This window comes from Mirounga leonina, unplaced genomic scaffold (assembly GCF_011800145.1).
Source record: "Mirounga leonina isolate KUSES-001 unplaced genomic scaffold, KU_Mleo_1.0 Mir_175, whole genome shotgun sequence".
NCBI classification, from domain to species: domain Eukaryota; kingdom Metazoa; phylum Chordata; class Mammalia; order Carnivora; family Phocidae; genus Mirounga; species Mirounga leonina.
Genome location: NW_023270453.1, coordinates 25,141,012 through 25,162,307, shown reverse-complemented (window position 1 = coordinate 25,162,307; position 21,296 = coordinate 25,141,012). Strand labels below are relative to the sequence as shown.

The following is a 21,296-nucleotide window of genomic DNA, read 5'->3' as shown; positions in this document are numbered from 1 at the left end:
CCAGACAGCTGAGGGACGGGATGCGCTGGGGATGGCACAGGAGGCAGTGAGGAACGGAGGTGTGGGAAAGAGCAGGGAAGGCGAGTGGCGCTCTCTCTGTTCCTGCCAGGGGCCCTCCCCCGGCTCCTTTCCTGCCCCCTCCTGCCCTCCTACCTGCCTCTACCTGCCTCAGTGCCTCACCAGCCCCGCAGCTTGTCCCTTGGGCCGCCGCCTTGTCCCAGCTCCTCCGCGGAGTTTTCAGTCCCCTTGTCGCAGGGCACCGTGCTATTTTCTTTCCTAAATGAAAACAGCTTTTTGGGTGTGTCCGTTTTGTCCTAATGAAAGTAATATGGGTTTGTTACAAATCTTTCAGGACTGATAAACAACATATAATGAAGCAAATTGAAATCCTGTATAATTCCACCACCAGAGAGATGGATCGACTGTTAACCTTTTGGTGTATCTGTTTGACCCTTTCCTGTGTGCGTGCGTGTGTGTGTGTGCGTGTGTGTGTGTGTGAGAAAGAGAGAGAATAGGGTCTCGAGCTCTCATTTTTATTTGCTTAGAGTAATGGCTCACAGTAACAAGCATGTACTTGGGGGATCATTTTGAACTGTTTTTTAACTTCAGATGAACAAACCTGAAAATAGAAACCGTGCTTTGACGACCATATGGACTAATCTTCTGCTTTTTTTTTTTCCTTCCATCTCTTTCATTTCTCGGAAGATGTCACTGTTCATTTTATTACCCAAAAGTTCTCTTGAATGTTCCTGTTTTCTTAAATTGAAGCGAGGTTCGCATAACATAAGATTAACCACCTAAAGCGTGCAAGTCAGTGGCCTGTATGCTGTTCACAGTATTGGTCACCCACCACCTCCTTCTAGTGCCAAGACATTTCCATTCCCCCGAAGGGAACCCCATGCCCAACAGCAGTCCCTCCCCATGCTCCCTCCCTGCAGCCCCCGGAAACCCTAATCTGCTTTCTGTGTCTATGGATTTACTTCTGCATGTTTCATATAAACCAAATCATACAATATATGATCTTCTCTGTCTATCCAAATTTTTAAACGTGCAGAAAAGTTGAAAGAATTCCACAGAGATGGGGCATCTGGGTGGCTCAGATGGTTGGGCGTCTGCCTTTGGCTCAGGTCATGATCCCAGAATCCTGGAATCGAGCCCTGCATCGGGCTCCTGGCTCAGCGGGGAGCCTGCTTCTCCCTCTGTCTCTACCCCTGCTCGAGCTCTTTCTCTGTATCTCTGTGTCTCGAATAAATAAAAATCTTAAAAAAAAAAAAAAGTTTCACAGAGAACATCCATGTCCCTACCCCCCAGATTCCACCAGTAACAGCTGCTGGATTTGCTTTATCACTCATCCGCCTGTCAGCATGCGTGTAGTTTATTAGCTACATCAGTCCCTATGATTTGTTTTTACTTGTAAAATCCTTTTACTGGAGGTATAAATTCTGTAAGGTATATAGAAAGTGTCCACATTTTAAGGGCCTTTGCATCCATAGGCGCCCACGTAACCACTGCTCAGGTCAAGATAGAGAACATTTCCCAGAAAGCTGGCTCGTGACCTTGCCAATCCATACCCCCCAGAGTAACCACTACGCTAACCTCTCTCTCCATCTATCTGTTTTGCCTGACTGTGAACCCTTGAACGCGGCATCTCTCAGCTAGATGTTCTCTTTCTCATCTCAGCTAGCATGTTTCAAGAGGGCTTGCATTCCCACACAGCACTTGCATGAATGAGGTAATGATTAATTTACTTCCCCCTTTTGCAAAATTAGTCTTTGACACTGTACCTGCCCAAGAGAGCTGCAGATCAGCTGGAAACAATGGAGCGGATAATGTTCCACCCAAGCCAAGAACCATGATGTTTTGTTGTATTTTTCCCCCCATTGGCCAGATCCACACAGGGGTGGAGAGATGGCACAGGCCCCCCGGGCTTCACCTCCAAGCCCCTCAGGGCGCCGGGCCCCACTTGCCCCTCAGCCTCCCTGGAGTTGGCCAGGGACGAGTGGGCTGAACGCCTTTTCTTCTTCCGAGGGGAAGTCTGCTCTCTCCTCTGGACCAGGGAGCACATCACCTCGTTCACTTCTTTTCGCTCTTGTAACAAGTGTATTGAGGTGTATTGTACATATCACAAGAAGCTCCCACCTCAAGTGGACAATGCAGTGAGTTTTAGTAACTTCACCGAGTGGCACAGCTGTTTCCATAAATGGGTTTCTGAACATTTTCATCCCCTAGTAAGAACCCTTGTGCTCATGTACTGTTCCTATTTCCACCCGACTCGCTGGCAACCACGCATCTGCTTCCTGTCTCTCTGGATTAGGACATGGTGGAACCCTGCACTGGGGTCGCTTGGGTGCCTCTTCCTTGTTCTCATGGCAGTGATGGGGACGCTGAGGCCCAGTGGGGGTGGGCGCTGGCTCCTCCTGGCCCCCCGTGTTACCTCCATGGTCTGTCTTCAGCCCAGTCCCCGGCCTGTCCTCGCCTCCCCCACTGGCCTGGGGCCTCCAGGGCCCCGCACGGTGTGCAGCTGGGCCTCAGGAATGTTGTCTGAGTGAGCGAACAGACTGTGTGTAGATACCTGCTGTCCTGGCTGCCAGTTCATAGTTCATTGTTCTTCCCTAAACAAGCAGAGACCCTGGGCTCATCAGCAACACTGACCGTGCCTCCCAAATATCCACCCACTCTGTTGACTCTCAACCATTTCTGCAGGTGCCACCCCAGATGGGCCACCGTCCGCTCCCCCCCCGCCACCCCCGGCCCTGTCACAAGTGCTGACTGCCCTCGAGGCCGTGCCCTTGTCCCGTAGAGCCCTGAGGCATTTGCCTTTAAGGACAGATGGGGCCCCTTTGCCTTGCACCTCTTGCACTTCCTCCCCCAGCCAGCCTTCCTGCCTCAGGGCCTTTGCACAGGCTTTCCTTCTGCTTAGAACACTCTTTTCTTTCATCCTTAGTTCTTAGCTGGTGTCACCGCCTCCAGAGGGGCTCACTGACCACCAGATCTAAAGCAGGTCCCTGTTGTTCCACCTCTGGTGTGTTTCCTTGGTAAACACCGACTTGTATGAACTTGTAATCACCTTTGTGAGGTTTATCTATTTATCTGACTGGGCTGGGCAGGGCCATGCCTCTTCATTTGAAGGTGTGTCCCAGAGCCCCCACACATAGGTACCTGGGCTGTTTGTTGAGAGGCGGAAGAGAGGCTAGGTGGGACTGGGAGCCCCTGCTGGCCCTCTCTTCCCACCCCTCCCACCCCCACAGTGCCCGTGGAGTCCCCATCCTCGATCCCCCTTTCTGTCTTGACTCTCACAGGACCTGGCCCGGCTGCAGGAGGGCCGACAGCCCGAGCACCGGGACGTGACCCTGCAGAAGGTGTCAGACTCAGAGAAGCTGCTGTATGTGCTAGAGGCAGATGCGGCCATTGCCAAGCACATGAAGCATCCCCAAGGAGACATGATTGCCGAGGAGTAGGTCCCCTCTGCTCCAGGTTCCTGGGATGGGGCAGGAGGGCTGTAGACTGCTCAGCATTCTGGAGCCCAACTCAGGGTTTATTGAAGGCTAACTAGATGCTAAACACATGCCAAACGCTTTATGTTATTCTCATGACGACCCATTTTGTAGTCAGGGAAACTGAGGCTCAGCACTAATGTCCCCTGTTCTGGTCATAGTGTGACCACAGGTCCCTGACCACTAAGCTTTTGAGCATGGCCTCCCACTCCCTGATGCCCAGCCAGCTTCCTATGCTCATGGCTCTCCCCTCAGCTCAGATGTGGATAAACTGGCACCCAAAATGCCTCCCGCCTGGTTCTGCACCCCCCACACTGGCAGGGGCAAGGGTCTCAGGGTGCCCCATGAGTCCTTGCCCTGTTCCTGTCATGGCCCACACCACCCCTATGGTTCCTGCTCAGTGGCAGGCTCCAGAGAGCAGTGGACCTGCCTGTTTCTTCCAGAACCTTCTCCTGGGAAAACATCGATAGAGGAAGGAAGGGTAAGGGAGGATGGTAGTGATTGTCTGGAACCCAAAGCCCCGGTTTCCCTGTCCTTCCAGGCTCCTGAGCAGAAAGCCCCAGGCCAGTGTCTGGGGTGGGAGGCCCCTCCTGGGGGAACGGGCGTGGGCAGTGGGCCTGCCAACTGGCCCCACTAACCAGGATGGGCACTCTCCCCACTCAGCATCCGTCAGCTGAAGGAGCGCGTGACCAGCCTCCGTGGGAAACACAAGCAGATCTACAACTTGGTGGTGAAGGAGGTAGACCCGCAGGTCAACTGGGCAGCGCTGGTGGATGAAAAGCTGGTATGGCCCTGGCTTCAGCTGTGTGCAGGGAGGACCCCGCCATTTCATGGGTACCATGGTCCTGCCTCGCAGAGGGTCATGTTCCTGACGTTTCCCAATGGCTGCGTCAGTGAGGACAGCAAGGCTCAGAGAGGTGTAGCACCTAGCCCAGTGTCACCCAGCAGACGTGGTGGAGACTGGGACCCTCCTGGGATTGCTCTCCAACCCTGGTTGTTGGGGTCCCGGGCAGGCTCGGAGGAGTGGCCCGATGCCCTTCCTCTGCCCTCACTGGCCTGTCTCCACCACGGGGAAGGGCAGCTGCTGGAGCCAGCAGTCCTCTCTTAGTGCTGTGACCTGGGCAACCACTCCCCTGACCAGGCCTCTGTTTCCCCATCTGTGAGATGGAAATGACAACCGTGGGGTACTCTGAGGTTACAGTGAAATTGAGTGAGCTGACACGTGTAGGTACGATGGTGGTAAAGGTGACCGTCACTCCCCACGTCTCTTCTGGCTCCCCTCGGCTCCCTCCTTGGTTCTTATGTGTGGGCGGGCTGTGAGTCCCAGGCCCTAGCCCACACTCTGTGGGTCATCTCTCTGCCCACCCTCCCAGGACAAACTGAGAGGCCAGAGCTTCGGGACGGACCTGCCGCTGGTGGACCACCAGGTTGAGCAGCACAATATCTTCCACAATGAGGTCAAGGCCATCGGGCCCCACCTGGCTAAGGATGGGGGCAAGGTGCGCGTGATGGTGGAGCGGGCCTGGCCCCGGGGGAGGAGGGGCTCACACCTGCAGCCCCACCCTGACCTGTGCCCCCGGCTCTGTCCGCAGGAGCCGGACAGCGAACTCCAGGCCAAGTACCAGAAACTGCTGGTGAGAAGCCCCCCCACCCCCACCCCGGGAATGGGCTGGGAGGGGGTGGGAATCCAGGAGTGTGGGCACAGGAAACGTGTGCAGTGAGCGTTTCAAACAGAATGAAAGGGGTTGAGTGGGAAGATCGTACCCTGAGCCCCCACCTGAGAGGCGTCCCAGTTTGCTCTCTGCTTGTGGAAAACCCTAACAGGTCCCCTGGATACAGCCCGTCCTGCAGTTGGCGTTTTCTTTACTAAGCACCTTCTGTGTGCCAGATACAATGCCATGCGCTTTATAAGCAAAAGTTTTTTATTTCCATTTTCAAAACCTTTAAGGAATATGTTCTTTTTAAAAGCGCTGTGAATGCCTAAATGCTTCCTTGCTGCGGCCGGTTCAGACCTCTCAGGTGAGAGAAGCACAGTCTCTGGAGCCAGATGTCTCCATCCCTCGTTGGCGGGGACACCCTAAGCGAGCTCCATAGCCTCTCAGACCCTCAGTTTCCCGACCTGTACAGTGGAGTGCCTTCGAGGCCTTGTCTCCTAGGACCGCTGACACGGGAGAAGTGCCCAGCACAGTCCTGGCACGGTCCTGTTCGTGTTTGCAAAGGCGAGCGTCCCTGCTCCCTCTGCTCCTCCCTGCCCCGCACCCAGCACCTCTCACCCATAACGTGGTAGCACTTTGCTACTGTGCTCCTAGCCTCTGTACGGGGATCGTGATAAAGGCAAAAGTGGAACTCTAGCTGCTCACATTTATTGAGCACCAACTGTTTGACAGCCTTTTTTTTTTTTTAAGATTTTATTTATTTATTTGACACAGAGAGAGAGAGCACAAGCAGGGGGAATGGCAGGCAGAGGGAGAAGCAGGCTCCCCGTGGAGCAGGGATTCCGATGCGGGACTCGATCCCAGGACCCCGGGATCACGACCTGAGCTGAAGGCAGACACTTAACCAACTGAGCCACCCAGGAGCCCCTGTTTGACAGTCGTTGTACCTATGAGACCAGTGCTGTTGTCATCCCCGTTTTGTGCATGAGCAAACTCGAGGCTCCACGAGAAAGTCCGTTCCATGCGGGTTCTGTCTGGCTCACTGGTGTATGCCCAGAGCCTGGAGCAGAGCCCAGCACTTAGTACTTGCACCATAGACGGTTGCTGCATGAATGAATGCACTTCGGAGGGTCAGGTGATTTGTCCAAGGGGGTCCAGCCAGGAAGTGTGGAGCTAGGCTTGTCCGCACACCGGCCAGAGCCAGCCCGAGGGGAGGGGTAGAGGGAGGCCTCAGCCCTGTCCTTGCCCTCCCCCCCCGCCCCCCTGCAGGCAGCATCCCAGGCTCGGCAGCAGCACCTGAGCACGCTGCAGGATTACATGCAGCGCTGCACCAACGAGCTGTACTGGCTGGACCAGCAGGCCAAGGGCCGCATGCAGTACGACTGGAGTGACCGCAACCTCGACTACCCGAGCCGCCGGCGCCAGTACGAGGTGGGCCGGGGGGGCCTGGGGCATTGGGGGCAGGGCTGGCAGGGAGCACAGGGCTGTCCACTGGACGCTGAGCCCCTTCCACTGCCCCCTCTGCAGAATTTCATCAACCGGAACCTGGAGGCCAAAGAGGAGAGAATTAACAAGCTGCACAGCGAGGGTGACCAGCTGCTAGCCGCTGAGCACCCCGGGAGGAACTCCATTGAGGTGCGTGTGCCTGGGGGGGGATGCCTCCTCCAGGGTGGCCTCAGGGCGGCCTCTGCTGTGGGCCGCCGGGACTCAGGCAGCCCCCAAGATGGGGGTCCTGCATCCTGTGTCTGTCTCTCCATTTTGCTGTCTTTCCTTCCTCTGTCTGACCCTATCTCTTCTCGTTATCCCATCCTTTGCCACGTCCTGCCCTCGGCCCCATACGGTACCTGTAATAGTTTCCTAGGGCTGCCGTAACCAATGACCACAAACTTGGTGGCTTTAAACAGCAGAAACTTTCTCTCTCTCAGTTTGAAGGCCAGAAGTTTGAAATCAAGATGCTGGCAGGCTCGTTCCCTCTGAAGGTTCTAGGACAGAATCCTTCCTTGCCTTTCCTTGCTTCTAGTGGTCGCCAGCAGTCTGTGGCGTTCCTTGGCCTGGGGCTGCGTTGCTCGTCTCTCTGCCTCTGTCTTCACATAATCTTTTCCCCTGTGTGTCTCTCTGTATGTCATCTCCTTTTCTTATAAGGGCATCAGTCATTGGACCTTAGGGCCCACCCTAAATCTAGGATGATTTCGTCTTGAGATCCTTAATCAATTACTTCTGCAAAGACCCTATTTCCAAATAAAGTCACATTCTGAGTTCTGGGTGGACATGAATTTGGGGAAGGGAGGGATACCATTCAACCCTCTACAGTGCCTTTGTGTGAATTTTTAAAAGAACCACTTTGGGGAGATGCAGCCCCTGTTTGTCCCTTCTGCAGTGCACAACCCAAGTGCCCATACATGGCAATCCTGCTTGGCTCCTCAACATGTCCCTTTTCTCCTCCCATGCCTGGAAAGAAGCTGGCTGCCTCTGTGGGAGCCACATTCAGGGACATGCCAAGTGCCCCTTCCCCCACGATTCTCTGGTCCAGAATCCTGCCATTCCTCCCTGGGCATCCCAAGCACCTGCCAAGCAGTGACCTGCTCCCCGCCCCCTTCTCTTGGCAGGCGCACATGGAGGCCGTGCATGCAGATTGGAAGGAGTACCTGAACCTGCTCATCTGTGAGGAGAGTCACCTGAAGTACATGGAAGACTACCACCAGGTACCCATCAGCCCCAGAGCATCACTGATGGAAGCACTCAGGGCTTCCTCCAGGAGCAGGGCTGCCTTCCCAAGCCACCCAGTGCCCATGCTTTTGATGGCATACATGGGTGTGCCCCCAAGCTTGCCAGGCCCTTGTCTGTCTTCTCTGGAGGCCAGGGCTGGAGAATCTGATTTCACGGGTCATTGTGGGCCCCAGGAAGGAGGTGGGGTTTTCATTTTGGTAAAACATATAGAATAGGAAATTTGCTGTTTTAGCCATTTTTAAACACATGATGCAGTGTCATTCATTCAGTGTTGTGCAGCCTTCACCTTGGGAAAGTTTACAGAACTTTTCTATCACCCCAAACAAGAACTCTGCACCCATGAAACAATCACTCCCTTCTCTCTGCCTCCCTTCCCCCAGCCCCTGGTAACCTTTAACTTATTTTTCTGTCTCTATGAATTTTCCTTCTCTGCATTTGTGAAGGTGGACTCACAGGTCATGTGGCCTTTGGTGTCTGGCGTCTTTCGCTTGACCCTGTTTCCAAGGTTCATCGATGTCATGGCATGAATCAGAACTTCGTTCCCTTTTATGGCCGAATCCTAGCCCATTTGTACAGACAGACCACATTGTGTTTATCCATTCTTGGTTGGTGGAGACTAGCTGGTTTCCACAGGAGTGTGTATTTTTCACAAGGGCTGGTGACCTGATTTTTAGGACTGGGGACTCTTGAACTTAGGTGACACTCATGTAACTTCTGGTTCAGTGTCTGGACCCCGCTGGGCTATGAGCTTCACAGGGACCTCAGAGTCTCGTTCACTATTACAGCCCAGGGGACAGCTGAATGATTTCAGAGTTGATGGACTAAAGAATGGGCAAGAGAACTTTCTAGAACAAAGTGGGGAGGCTTGTGTTCCATGTATCAAGACTTTGAAAAGTGTAGAGTGAAGTCAGAGTACCCCTAGCTCAAAGAGAGGAATGGAATAGAAAAGAACTTAAAGCTTTAACAGTACCTATATGTGAACACTTAATATGTATGTCCTAAAAGTGGCGTCGTGTGGACTGGTGGGAAGGGACCCGGCCCAAGAGGCCCCCAGAAGCCAGCCAGGGAGGGTTGGGGGGGGGGTAAGCCTGTAGACACAGCCAGGATTAGCCCTAGGTGTCCTAGTGGTTTCCTGTCTGTAACAGGGCCATCTGGTCTCCCCTAGTTCCACAAAGACATGAAGGATGCTCGGGAGCTGTTGCACAAGGTAGACTCGGACCTGAACCAGAAATATAGCCCTGACTTCAAGGACGAGTACCAGATTGAGTTGCTGCTGCAGGAGCTGGACGTGAGTGATGGGCCCAGCAAGGGCCTCTCCACACCCCTCCCTGCAGCTCCCACCTGGGGAAGGGGGTGGTCTCACCTGGGCCCTCCCCCTGCTACATTCAGGACCAGGAGAAGGCTCTGGACAAGTACGAGCATGTGGTGCGGGGCCTGCAGAAACGAGGGCAGCAAGTTGTGCCCCTCAAGTACCGCCGGGAGACACCGCTCAAGCCCATCCCTGTGGAGGCACTCTGTGACTTTGAGGGTGACCAGGTGAGCTGCCACCCAGGTGCCTCGGGTGCCCCAGGCAGACTGGGCCCAGATCTGCCCCTCTGAGGTCACTGAAGTGTCTTAGGAGTGACAATGCTAGATGCAGGGCCCCACATAATGTTTTTAGGGAACCTCTGTCCATCTCTGCAGTTGGGGTCACTCTCTGCCAACCCCTACGCCCCACCCCACCCCCGTGTCCCACCAGCTGCCCTGACCTTCTGTTCTACCAGCTGAGTCCCGTGTCCTGCCTAAACCAGTCACTTTGGCTCCAGATGCCATTCTCATTGGTGAGGCCCGAGTCACATGCCCACCCTGAGCTCTCAGAGACGGGGGCGGCTGGGGGCGGGGGGGCAGTTCCCCAAAGGGAAATCCAGGTGGGTGTTGAAACATCAGACCCAACACATCCCTTTGCAGCTGGACCCTCCCTACTCTATAGTGAAATGTCTTGAGGAGGGTCAGAGAGACGGGCTAAGGTTTGAGGGGTGGGGCAAGATGGCACCTGGGCTTCTGGTCACTGGCCAGGGCAGGTCTCTCCATGCCCTCTGACCGGCCTGCCCCTGCCAGGGCCTGATCTCACGGGGCTACAGCTACACCCTGCAGAGCAACAATGGGGAGAGCTGGGACCTCACGGACAGCGCAGAGAACAAGCTGACTGCCCCCGCCGTCTGCTTCGTGATCCCCCCAACTGACCCTGAGGCCCTGGCTCTGGCGGACAGGTACGGGGCAAAGGATAGAGCCAGCAAGGACTGGCCCCATCCGCTGGGCCCCTCAGGCCCCATTCACAGCCCTGGGCATCCTGACCCAGCCTCAGGAGGCAACTGACCCCACACCTGCACCCCCTTGGGGGCTCAAGTGGGACAGGAGCAGACCCCGTTGGCCAGGATGACTTGCCAAATGTCACTGTCCAGCTGTGGGCACAGTCAGTGAACAGTTTCTCTACAAGTGCTTCAGGGTCTTTGCATATGCTGTTCCCTCTACCTGGACACCTACCTCCGGGCCTTTGCATATGCTGTTCCCTCTGGACACCTACTCAAGGCCCGGTTGGCTCAGGCCTCTTGAATTAAGATAGTTCCGTGGCCACGTCTTCTGTGAAGCCTCCTGTAACTGTTCACTCACCCTCCACCCTGGCTCAAGCACCTTCTACCACTGCACGTAACTGCCCTTTATTAGAACACTGTGTGTGTCAGTCTCATGGCGGGAAGGGGCTCCTTGAGATTTACTGTCTCCAGGGCCTTGTTCAGTACCTGGTGCAAAGTACCCAAAAACGCCTTTGTTCAATGAGTGATTCGAGGAATGCCTTTGTGTATTCATTCAGCAAGTATTTATTGAGCACCTACTGTGTACTGCTACCCCAGGAGTAACATCTTGGTGGGGAAGACAAAGGAACAAACGAGATAATTTCAGATAGTAAAATTTGGTATGAAGAAGAGGAGAAGGAAGGAAGGATCTACCTGAACCCAGAAGTAAAGAAAGAGCAGCATTATAGCAAACTGTCCATGTGTGCTGGGTTTTAACTTTTCAGAGCATTTTGATGAGCCTTGTGACTCCCCTGGGCCCTCTGCCCAGCCACAGTCTGGGGACCCGTGTGTGGAGGGGGAGGGGACAGTGGGCTGCCCCAGGCCCCCAGCCCATTTGTGCACCGCAGCTTGGGCAACCAGTACCGGGGTGTGCGGCAGAAGGCAGCCAGGAGTAGGAGCAAACTCCAGCAGCGGCATGAGGTGCTAAAGGCAGAGAATCCTGGAGGTGGGTGCTGGGGCCACTGTGCAGGACTCTGGGTGGACAGGGAAGAGGGGCTGGACCTCGGGTCTGTGCTGCAGATGGGATGGCAGGAGACAGGGGGGGCAGGGGTGGGGGAGGCTGGGCCAGCCCCAGAAGTCCCAGCTGGCCTCCTAGGCCCCTCTCCCTGTGCCTCACGGCCCCCCGTCCGGTTCCCCACTGCGAGCCGACTCTGTGATTTCCTTCTGGCAGATGCCTCCGACCTTCAGGGGCGGCATCTGCTGGCTGGCTTGGACAGAGTGGCCATAGATCTGGACCGGCAGGAGAAGGCTATCACAGGGATCCTACGGCCGCCGCTGGAGCAGGGCCGGGCTGTGCAGGACAGCGCTGAACGGGCCAAGGACCTTAAGGTACTGCTAGGCCGGTGTCCTCCTCATGGGGGCCTTGGAGCTTGACAGGGACCACCTGCCCCATGTAACCAGCAGTCCTGAGTAATGGCAGTGAGGGGCGCTGTTTTAGGCTGATGACCAAGGAGGTGCCTGAGCCCTGGCACCCCCGACATGGCCCCAGGAGAAAGGGCAAGTGAGGCTCACGCTGCCTCCACATGGCTTGTCACCTGCGGGCTTGTGGCCAAGGGGGAGGCTACAGTGCGTGGAGGCCGAAGCTTCAGAGTTAGAGCTGCTTGCTGGCTGTTTGACTACAGACCCACTACTCGAGCCCAGGCCTCAGTGTGCTCAGAAACAAGGCCAGAGGAGGACGGGTACAAGGGTGGGTCATGGCTAGGCCCCATCAAAGCCCTTCCTAAGCTGCTTGGAGTTATAGAGTCGCCTGTGAATGGGGAGAGGAAAAGTACCCACCTCGTGGAGTGGCCCCCAAGCTGGATGAAATCATCCACTTGACATGGGTGGAAATGTAGATGCTTGATAATTACCTGTTAATTTCCATCACTCTTGTGAGTCACAGCCCACCTTACCAGAATTCGGTGGACGCTCCTTATGGGCTGGCTCCCCAGGGAGGACAGCAGCTTCCTCTGTCCCGTGAAGCCCCTGGAGGGGGAGGAGGCTGCTGGACTGTGACCAGCTCCAGGGGTTTTGGTCCCCACAGAACATCACCAACGAGCTGCTGCAGATCGAGCCCGAGAAGGCGCGCAGCACGGCTGAGTGCGAGGAATTTGTGCAGGCCCTCCCGGGCAGCGGCACCACACCTTTGCTGAAGACCCGGGTGGAGGACACCAACCGCAAATATGAACGCCTGGTGCAGCTGCTGGACTTGGCCCAGGAGAAGTGGGTGTCAGGTGGGCGGTGGGGAGGTTGGGCGGGATCATGGGGCCAGGCGGGCACCTGTCACTCCTGCCCCGTGTCCTCAGAGTGGACGTGGCCCACCGCCTGGAGAAGAGCCTGCAGCAGGGCTGGGAGGCTCTGGCCACCTACGAGAAGCAGCTGACCCAGGACGACACAGTGCCTGAGGATGGCCGCGCCCTGGACAGCAAGCAGCAGGAGCTGGTGGTAAGTCTGGGGACCCAGGGCCTCACGAGCCTTTCTCCCCAGGCGCTCCCCACCCACCGCCTCTCAACAGATGGCACTGAAGCCCCGAGTACCAGGGCAGCGAGTCTCCAGGTTCTGAAAGGCTGCATGCCAAGTCAGAAGTTGCAAATGGAGACCCAGGGCGCGAATCCCAGCTGCTCGGGGGGCTTGTGGAAATCAGGGGCCTGATTTTAAATTGAAGTATCCACGTCAATTGGCCAGATTCCCAGGATCTCTGGACGAGCAGATCTGGCCCCCTGGGCCAGCGCACTCTCCCAAGCAGGTCGGCAGCAGGACTGGCAGCTGCCTGCAGCCCCAGCATCTGCTTTCTCTGCACCGTTGCCCCTGGGCCGCCTGGTGTGTCTGCCTGCCTGCCGGCTGTGCACATTCAAGCCCTCGGGAGGCCCCTTAGTCACACACCGGTTCTCCTGTGGGGATCCTCACCTCAGAGCTGCGGCCCTGTGGCTGGAGAGCAGCCGGTCATTCTGGTCCCGGGCGCAATGTCACAGGGCACATGCTGCCTGCTGCAGGGTTTTCAGAGGTCAGGTTTTCCGGGTTATGGTCATTGTGACGAAACAGAACGTTGCAGAAACGACCACCAGGTGTAAGGAGAAACGCAGAGGCAAAGCCCTGGTCCCTTCCCGTGCCCAGGCTTACCCAGCTGCTGAGGCAGGAGGCCCCCAGCTGTTGGGGCAGTGCTGCCCTAGCCCCTGGGAGCTCCAGCCACAGCGCCTGCTGTCTGCCTCTCTGCCCCGGCAGGCCCTGGCCTCCGAGTTGCAGGCCCAGAAGCCCCTCCTCGGTGAGGTGGAGCGGAACCTGCAGGGGGCCAAGCAGTGCTCCAGCGCCCTGGCCAGCCACTTCCAGGAGCACTGCCCGGACCTGGAGCGCCAGGAGGCTGAAGTGCACAAGCTGGGCCAGCGTTCTGACAACCTCCGCCAGCAGCTTGAGCTCAGGTGAGGAGCCACGGGTGGGCAGCAGCCTCCACTTAGCTGGTCTGCGCAGAGGCTGCCGAAGGCTTTTTTCTAAAGTTTCTCTTTTTGAGAAAAGCAATAATACATCTACAAACTAAAAAACTCAAGGTGATTACAGTGACCAGCCCCTGTCCCCCAAGGGAAGCATGGCTACCAGTTTGTATCCCCTTCTAAAACTGTCGAGGAGCTGGGGCAGGTACGTAACATGGTTGACAACTCACTGCCTACGCCATGGCTTGCTTTTTCCTGTCATCCACTTTGTCGGGGTCAGGCGCCAGTAAGTGGGACCTCCTCCTCTTCTCTTTTCTGGAAGAGCTCGTACAGAACACATCCTGCTTCCTTAAATGTTGCATAGAATTCACCAGTGGAGAAGCCATGCAGGCCTGCAAGTCATTTGTTTTTGGTGTGTGAGATTTTAACAACAAATTCAACCTCTTCACTAGGTACCAGGCTACTCTGGGTCATCTAATTCCTGGAGCAGGTCCGGGAGTTTGTGTCTTTCAAAGAATCTGTCCATCTCCTCAAGTGGGTGAACTGACAGACATAAAAGTGGTCCTAATATCCTCTTATTCACTGGTTCCAGAACCCGAGGGGATGTCCCTTCCCTCGTTCCTGATGTTCTGCCTTTTCTCATTTCATTTATATATTCTCTTTTTCCTTCCTGACCGTTGTGTGGCTCGTCAATTCACCGACCATTTCAAGGAACTGGCTTTGGCTTCAGTCCTCTTCTCCCCTCTTCTGTCTCCTGTCACGGGCATCTGCTCTCCACCATTTCCTGCTGCTGCTGCTATTAGCTTTAATTTGCTTTCTTTTCTTCTTCCATTGTTGAGCACTTCCTCCTTTTCCAATAAAAGCACCGAGAACTGCAAATTTCCCTGTAAGCACCGCTTTTGCTGTGTCCCCCAAATGTTAATGTTTTATTTTCAGTGAGTTCAGGTTTCCTAGCATCTCCTGTGATTTCTCCTTGGACTTGTGGGTTACTGAGGGCCTGCAATGCCCCACGGGCGTCCCTGCTGGTCAGTACACAGGGACCTACCTGTGCTTGACAGAGGCCGCAGTGTGTTCCAACTTAATTCCATAATTTCGTTAACCACCCTCTTTTGGGGGACTGTTTAGGTCATCTTGTTAGATTATCTATGATCCCTCCTGCTTGGAGAGGACTTCTGTGAAAAGGTACAGGAGGTATCTGCTGACTGTGGCAGAGGCCTGACAACGGGCTTTGTCCTCGTAGGGCCCAGAGCCTGCAGAGCGCCAGGGCTGCGTATGACAACTACCGCAGCGGCTACGACCACGTGCTCCACTTCTTGTCCCATATCCCCAGCTATGAGCCCCAGGAGACAGACAGCCTCAGCCAGATGGAGACCAAGCTCAAGAATCAGAAGGTAGGGTGGCTGCCTCCGTGTTCACCGGCCTATGGTGGCATGGGCCAGGTGGGGAGGGGCGTGGAGGGGAGACAGGCAGTGCCTGCCGCCTGCCCCAGTGGGAGGAGGGCAAAGGCCTGGCAGAGCTGTGTCCTCAAGGGACCTCGGCTCTCCCTGGCCCCAGCACCTAAGTCTGAGAACGAGAGCGAGGTGTCTAGCATGGGACCTGGCCCAGCGTGGACCGTCCGAGCAGGCCGGCTGAATGAACAAATGAGTGGTCGCAGCAACACGGGGAGCACTCATGGTGAAAGGTCCCGTGTCCAGAGTTTAGAGTCCCGGTTCCTTGGAAGGCAGCAGTGTCTTGGAGTGTGGGACAAGGGACATGGGACCCCCACAGCCTAGACTGAAAGCCACGTTCTACCCCTAATAGCTGTGTGCCCATGGGCAAGTCACTGCACCTCCCTGTGCCTCGTTATCCTAAACCAGAGACCATGACGGTGCTTCCCTCACAGGGCGGCTGGGAGATTAAATGAGATAATCTAAGTAAGATGGGAGAACAGTGCCTGACGTTTCGAAGCACTCAATAAACACTGGTTTCCAGGCAAAGACGATTATCCTCCCGCCCCTTCTTCACAGGGCCGGAGAACTGCCTTCTGTGATGAACAGCTGTACACAAGGAAGCCTTTCTTTACGCCTTGTGCTACAGAAGAAAAATTTCAGATTCTAAGGAATCCAGCTACTCTATCAAGTTTTTTTTTTCGATTTTTAAAGTCTCTGTTGTTTTATAGAACCTGCTAGATGAGATAGCAAGAAGGGAACAGGAAGTCCACAAAGTCTGCACCCACTCCCAGCAGTACCAGCAAGCTGTCAAGGTGAGCCTCTTCCCACCAGGTGCACTGCCCAGGGAAGCCTGGTGCCTATAAACCGGCACCACCCTGGGGAAAACCCATGGTACCAGACACTGAATGCCAGAAAAGGGATTTCTACTGCTCCGAGCAGTACATGGGGAGAATTTATCCTCAAGGGGAAAATGACCAAAGAAGAACAATGGAGGATAAACAAAATCGCTCCAACAGCACTATTTATAAAAGCAAAACAGAAAAACGAGAAAGCACCTAAATGGCGGATAGTAGAGAAACGGCCAGGCGAGTTATCCTTCCTCCACTTGTCACACTCACACAGGAGGGGGATCGGGAGGCGGCAAGGTGAGGAACTGCTTACGGCGCCGTGGTAAATGAAGGAGCAGAGTGCCACACGCGGGGCTGGGGAGAGCCCTGGGGGGGTGCTTGGGTGAGTGCTGGCACTTTCCTTTGTGTCCTAGGTTGTTCAGAGACCCAGCTCTGTGGTGCTGCTGGGCTGATGGTTCTCAAAACCTCCTGGCGGCTGATGCAGCTGTGCAGACCTCTGCAGTCAGCTGCAAGGGGCACAACATTTCAGACTCCATGCCTTTGTCTGTCCTCTACCACGTCTCTCTCTCACTCAGGACTATGAGTTAGAAGCCGAAAAGCTCAGGTCCCTTCTTGATCTGGAGAATGGAAGGAGCAGCCACGTGAGCAAGAGAGCCAGGCTCCAGTCTCCCGCTGCCAAAGTGAGGGAAGAGGTGAGCTCTGCGGGCTGGGCCTCCTTGGAGCTGCCGGGGCCTCTAGGGAGCAGGGCATGCAGGCCTCCGAGATGTACACCCAGTAGGGAAGCTGGGCTGAGAAGCCCTCCTGGGTGCAAACAGGTTCAGTCAGAAAAAATAACAGACTTGTTCTTGGGCAGCAGTGCTGATACACCTAGAAAGACAGGCTTCTGGAGGTATCTGGGCCAGAGCCATGGATTTGGGAGGCTCCCACTTTGCTCCTCTTAAGTACATATGGTGGGATGATGTGATTCCTCTACACACGAGAACATTAAGGCACAGAGATGGGGACTTAGCCTTCTCTCTCTAAATCCAGTTTTTCTATCAGTTGAGACTGCAGTCCAACTCCAGGTAGCAAGAGGCGAGAAGCCACGCTCTGTCCCCAAATGCCAGACTTTCCAAACACTGTCCAGCTTGCTCTTGCTTAGCCTGTTGACTCCTGTTTGCTGACTTCTCTCCTGTAGGAAGCTGCTCTTGCTGCCAAGTTCACGGAAGTTAACGCCATCAACAGACAGAGGCTGCAGAATCTGGAGTTTGCTCTGAGTCTCCTGAGACAGGTAATAGGTCTTAGTAAGACATTTTTTCTTTTTAGGGTTATATTTATTTTAGAGCAAGAGAGCGAAAGAGACAGGGGAGAGGCAGAGGCGAGGGAGAGAGAGAATCCCAAGCAGACTCCTCGCATAGCTTGAAGCCCAATCCCATGGCCCCGAGATCACTGCCTAAGCCGAAATTAAGAGTCAACCCACTGTGCCACCTGGGCGCCCCTCTTAGTAAGACATTTTACTCAAAATTATGCCAGCAGGTGAGAAGGCTCATTCTGCTTCTAAGAAACAGTTTGAGCTGGCGGCAGTGTCCCTTGCTAACATGGCTGGACAGCACCAGGCCAAGTACTGGCCCCTGCCAGCGCCTCTGTTGACATGAATGTAACACGCATGCCATCCAACATCTGCTGAGTTCCCAGGAGCAGGTAACTTATTTTCAGAAGCCCACGTCCATCCGTCCACACAGTAGAAAATGAAGTAGCACCACTGTGGAAACAAGCAGAGTGCAGAACAGGGGACAACCATCTGTGCACAGATACACATGTCTCAAAGATGACCCATAGCCTCTGGGAACACGACCAGTTTCACTTCACACTCTTATGTGGCTGTAAAATATTTTATCATTTAAAAAACCTAAACTACTTGTTTTCACCATTTTCAAAAGTAACCCTAGAACTCTAGTGACCTCGGCACTGAGGGAGCCTTGGGGGGTCACCGGACAACCAGTCTGACGTGTTCATAGGTGACCGAGGTGTGCTCTGACCAGTGGCAACAGGCCAAGCAGAGCGTCCAGCTTTAACCACGCACTGTCTTCTCCTCCTCAGCAACCGGAGGTGGGAACGAGTCATGAGACCCTGCAAGGGAGCACAGCAGGCTCCACAGTGGAGGAGACGTGGAAGGTTCAGAAGGAGCTGGACGAGGAGACTGAGCGGAGACAGCAGCTAGAGAAGGAGGTCAGGAGCGCCCAGGAAGAAATCCAGACTCTGCAGAAGCGGAGCCCCCAGGAAGCGGTGGTCAAGAAGGAAGTGCTGAAGAAGGTGCCAGACCCCGCGCTCGAGGAGAGCTTCCAGCAGATGCAGCAGACCCTGGTGGAGGAGCAGCACAAGAACCAGCTGCTGCAGGACGAGCTGGAGACGCTGCGGCTGCGGCTGCGCGCCCTGGAGCAGGAGACCAGGGACGGGGGACAGGAGTATGTGGTCAAGGAGGTCCTGCGCATCGAGCCAGACAGAGCCCAGGCGGACGAGGTCCTGAAGCTCAGGGAGGAGCTGGAGGAGCTGAGGCGGCAGAAAGGCACCCGGGAAGCAGAGGCGGCCCTCCTGCAGCAGCGTATCGCGGCCCTGGCTGAGGAGAAGAACCGGGCGCAGGAGAAGGTGACGGAGAAGGAGGTGGTGAAGCTGCAGAATGACCCCCAGCTGGAGGCAGAGTACCGGCAGCTGCAGGAGGCCCAGCAGCGGGAGGGCCAGCTCAGGGAGGAGCACGAGGAGGAACTGACCTTCCTCCAGGACAAGCTCAAGAGGCTGGAGAAGGAGCGGGCCATGGCGGAGGGGAAGATCACAGTGAAGGAGGTGCTTAAGGTGGAAAAGGATGTGGCAACCGAGAGGGAGGTGGGCGACCTCAAACGCCAGTATGAGGATGAGGAGGCCAAGGCTCGCGCCAACCAGAGGGAGAAGACTGAGCTGCTCCGCAAGATTTGGGCCTTGGAGGAGGAAAATGCCAGAGTGCTGGTGCAGGAGAAAGTGCGGGAAATCATCCGACCAGACCCCGAGGCAGAGAGGGAAGTGGCCAACCTCCGCCTGGAGCTCGTGGAGCAGGAGCGCAAGTACCAGGCGGCCGAGGAGCAGCTGAAGAGCTACCAGGGCGAGCTGGAGGCACTCAGGAGGCGGGGCCCCCAGGTAGAGGTCAAAGAAGTGACCAAGGAAGTCATTAAGTACAAGACTGACCCTGAGATGGAGAAGGAGCTTCAGAGGCTCAGGGAGGAGATTGTGGACAAGACAAGACTCATTGAAAGGTGTGATTTAGAAATCTACCAGCTGAAGCAAGAGATCCAGTCTCTGAAAGACACCAAACCCCAGGTGCAGACCAAGGAGGTGGTCCAGGAGATCCTCCAGTTCCAGGAAGACCCCCAAACCAAAGAGGAAGTGCAGTCTTTGCGGGCCAGGCTCTCAGAAGAACAGAGGAAACAAGTGGATCTGGAAAGAGAGGGGGCCTCCCAGGAGGAGAAGATCAGGCAGAAGGAGGAAGAGCTGTCCCAGGTGAAGGAAAAGGTGGTCCAGCAGGAGGTGGTCAGGTACGAGGAGGAGCCCGGCCTGCGGGCTGAGGTGAAAGCCTTCACCGAGAGCATCGATGTGGAGCTGCGGCAGATCGACAACCTCCGGGGGGAGCTGCGGCGGCTGCAGCGCCGGCGCGCGGAGCTCGAACGCCAGCTGGAGGAGCTGGAACGTGAGAGGCAGGCACGCAGGGAGGCCGAGCTGGAGGTGCAGCGCCTAAAGCAGCGGCTGGCTGACCTGGAGGAGGAGGAGGGGGAGGCCCGGGAGAAGGTGACCCTCAAGCAGAAGGTGGTGCTGCAGCAGGACCCCCAGCAGGCCAGGGAACACTCTCTGCTCAAAGTCCAGCTCGAGGAAGAGAGGCACCGGCGGCAGGTCCTGGAGAGCGAACTTGAGACCCTGAGAAAGAAGCTCGACAACCTGGAGAAGATGGAGGTCAAGGAGAAGGTGGTCTTCTCCGAAAGCATCCAGGTGGAGAAAGGTGACACCGAACAAGAGATCCAGAAGCTCAAGAGCAGCCTGGAGGAGGAGAGCCGGAGCAAGAGGGAACTGGATGCGGAAGTGAGTCGGCTGGAAGCCAAGCTGTCGGAGCTGGAGTTCTGTAACTCCAAGTCATCCAAAGAGCTGGACTTCCTAAGGGAAGAAAACCACAGGCTGCAGCTGGAGCGGCAGAGCCTACAGCTCGAGACCCGGAGACTCCAGTCGGAAATTGAAATGGCGGCAACAGAAACACGAGACCTGAGAAACAGGACCACGGCAGACTCTGCGACGAACCTGGACTCCAGACTGTGGTCCCTGGAGAGAGAACTGGATGACCTCAAGAGGCTCTCCAAAGACAAAGACCTTGAGATCGATGAGCTGCAGAAGCGCCTGGGCTCCGTGGCCGTCAAGAGGGAGCAGAGGGAGAACCACCTCCGGCGCTCCATTGTGGTCATCGACCCCGACACGGGCCGGGAGCTGTCCCCAGAGGAAGCCCATCGGGCCGGTCTCATCGACTGGAACATGTTTGTCAAACTCAGGAGCCAGGAGTGTGACTGGGAGGAAATCTCGGTGAAGGGTCCTAGCGGAGAGTCCTCTGTGATCCATGACAGGAAGTCTGGCAGGAAGTTCTCCATTGAAGAGGCCCTGCAGAAAGGAAGGCTGACACCGGCTCAGTATGACCGCTATGTCAATAAGGATATGTCCATCCAGGAGCTGGCCGTCCTGGTGTCTGGGCAGAAGTAGGCACAGCCTAGCCCTCCGTCTTCTTGGAAGCCTACCCAGTACCACCGTGTCTTCTCCTCCCTGGCCCTCTGCAGACTCCTGACCTGTGCAGAGCTGAGCACATCCCCCAAGCCCTCGCTGTCATTCAACCTGGGTGAGGGACCTGCTTCATCCTCTGATGATCAGACAACCATGATGCCACTCTGCTGTCCTTTTCCACACACTTCCATCAGTAGACTCCTTGTATGACACCTGGAAGCAACCCGAAAAAACTAAAGCACACGACCCATGACGACTGAAGCAGACAAGCCTACTCTGAGCACCAGCCTTCACACCCCAGGTGGGGGGACCCTCAGGCAGAAAGGCCTCCCTTCCACACACCTTTCCGTACATCAAAGGGCTGGGACCCTCAGGGCTGCTGACCTGCATTCACATCTCCCTGGGTACTGGCTGAGAGCAGACTTTCTGTCAGAGTCCTCCTGGTGAAACAGATCCGGGTTCTAGGCCAGAAAAGGTGCAAAGAAGCCAGAACAATGACCTTCGGTGCTAGAGTGAAGGTAAACTGTCAGCCAGACTGTCCCAGGAAAACGCACCATCAGAGAATGTGTTGTGGTTCTGAAATTAAAGTATTTTCATAAAGGACTGTATTGCTATTAGCCTTAGTTTTAGTGCCTTACAAATCTTAT

At 55.6% G+C, this 21,296-nt stretch overlaps 1 protein-coding gene across 2 annotated transcripts in view; it reads left to right on the top strand.

Moving 5' to 3' along the window:
- The window catches only part of PPL (periplakin), a 56,963-nt gene extending 35,711 nt beyond the window's left edge, over positions 1-21,252 (top strand). For both annotated transcript variants that reach the window (XM_035022210.1, XM_035022211.1), the window contains exons 3-22: positions 3,300-3,454; positions 4,158-4,278; positions 4,868-4,993; positions 5,087-5,128; positions 6,419-6,580; positions 6,677-6,784; positions 7,756-7,851; positions 9,042-9,164; positions 9,266-9,412; positions 9,974-10,125; positions 11,055-11,152; positions 11,378-11,535; positions 12,230-12,408; positions 12,492-12,630; positions 13,408-13,601; positions 14,851-15,001; positions 15,769-15,852; positions 16,464-16,580; positions 17,066-17,158; positions 17,968-21,252. In XM_035022210.1, coding sequence (XP_034878101.1) covers positions 3,300-3,454; positions 4,158-4,278; positions 4,868-4,993; positions 5,087-5,128; positions 6,419-6,580; positions 6,677-6,784; positions 7,756-7,851; positions 9,042-9,164; positions 9,266-9,412; positions 9,974-10,125; positions 11,055-11,152; positions 11,378-11,535; positions 12,230-12,408; positions 12,492-12,630; positions 13,408-13,601; positions 14,851-15,001; positions 15,769-15,852; positions 16,464-16,580; positions 17,066-17,158; positions 17,968-20,631 — 5,109 coding nt within the window. In that variant the 3' untranslated portion in view covers positions 20,632-21,252. The remainder of the gene's footprint in view (positions 1-3,299; positions 3,455-4,157; positions 4,279-4,867; positions 4,994-5,086; positions 5,129-6,418; positions 6,581-6,676; positions 6,785-7,755; positions 7,852-9,041; positions 9,165-9,265; positions 9,413-9,973; positions 10,126-11,054; positions 11,153-11,377; positions 11,536-12,229; positions 12,409-12,491; positions 12,631-13,407; positions 13,602-14,850; positions 15,002-15,768; positions 15,853-16,463; positions 16,581-17,065; positions 17,159-17,967) is intronic.
- The last annotated feature ends 44 nt before the right edge of the window (positions 21,253-21,296 follow it).